This window comes from Trichechus manatus, unplaced genomic scaffold (genome assembly GCF_000243295.1).
Source record: "Trichechus manatus latirostris isolate Lorelei unplaced genomic scaffold, TriManLat1.0 scaffold00302, whole genome shotgun sequence".
Lineage (NCBI taxonomy): Eukaryota > Metazoa > Chordata > Mammalia > Sirenia > Trichechidae > Trichechus > Trichechus manatus.
In genome coordinates, this window is record NW_004444238.1 from 908,283 (window position 1) to 909,098 (window position 816).

At 56.5% G+C, this 816-nt stretch overlaps 1 protein-coding gene across 2 annotated transcripts in view; it reads left to right on the forward strand.

Annotated features, from left to right (window-relative positions):
* Positions 1-373: 373 nt before the first annotated feature.
* NAALAD2 (N-acetylated alpha-linked acidic dipeptidase 2) overlaps positions 374-816 on the forward strand; it is a 57,260-nt gene continuing 56,817 nt past the window's right edge. For both annotated transcript variants that reach the window (XM_004390483.3, XM_012559758.2), the window contains exon 1: positions 374-535. In XM_004390483.3, coding sequence (XP_004390540.1) covers positions 454-535 — 82 coding nt within the window. In that variant the 5' untranslated portion in view covers positions 374-453. The remainder of the gene's footprint in view (positions 536-816) is intronic.

The window sequence follows — 816 nt, forward strand, 5'->3', positions numbered from 1 at the left end:
GGTTTGGTTCTTTTGACAATCATCAGAGAAGGTTAAAGGCAGTACTTAAATGCACTTCGCAGCCAAAATTTGGCAATTCCTGAGATGGGAGTGACAAAAAGCAGGATAAGGAAAGTTCTTTGGGAAAACATTAGGGACATCTTCAGCAGCTCCAGCAGCCCCCGCCGCCAACTTCACCCGGGTTACTGCAGGGGCAACAAAATGGAAGCTGCCTGAAAAAAGAAAAAAAGGGCCCCCCCCCCGCAAAAAGGGCCCAAGGGAACAACGGGGTTTTCGTTGCCCCCGGGACAGGTCGGGAGGGCGGGGCGGGCTTTGCGGCGGGCCCGGGGCGGTGGCCAGCCCCGCGGCAACCGAGGCTCTCCGCTTGTCCCCGGGGGCGCTCTGTTTCTGTTCATTCGCAGTCCCGAAGCTTGCAGTGGCAGCCGGCGCTCCAAGTTCAGTCCTGAAGAAGCCATGGCGAAGTCCAGGGGCCGTCTGTACCTCTGGGTGTGCTTGGCTGCAGCGCTGGCGTCTTTCTTGCTGGGATTTATGGCGGGTAAGTGTTCGAAACCCTTCCCCCGACCCTAGTGCTCGCGCTCCTCTCTGCAGCCGCTTCTCTGCGAGAAGCTCCAAGCTTCTGCGCTCCAGGCGGGGCTTGGAGCGTGAAGGGCTTGGGCTGTGCTCTGGCCTTGCCTCGGCCAGTTGAGCTCCTTATGGCGAACTCCCGGAACTTCAGCCAAACTAGAAACCGAATGGAATGTATTTTGACCTTCCTAATAATCAGTGTGACTGAATTTCAAGTTTGTTCATTCTTCATTGAGTGCAGACTACCGTTAC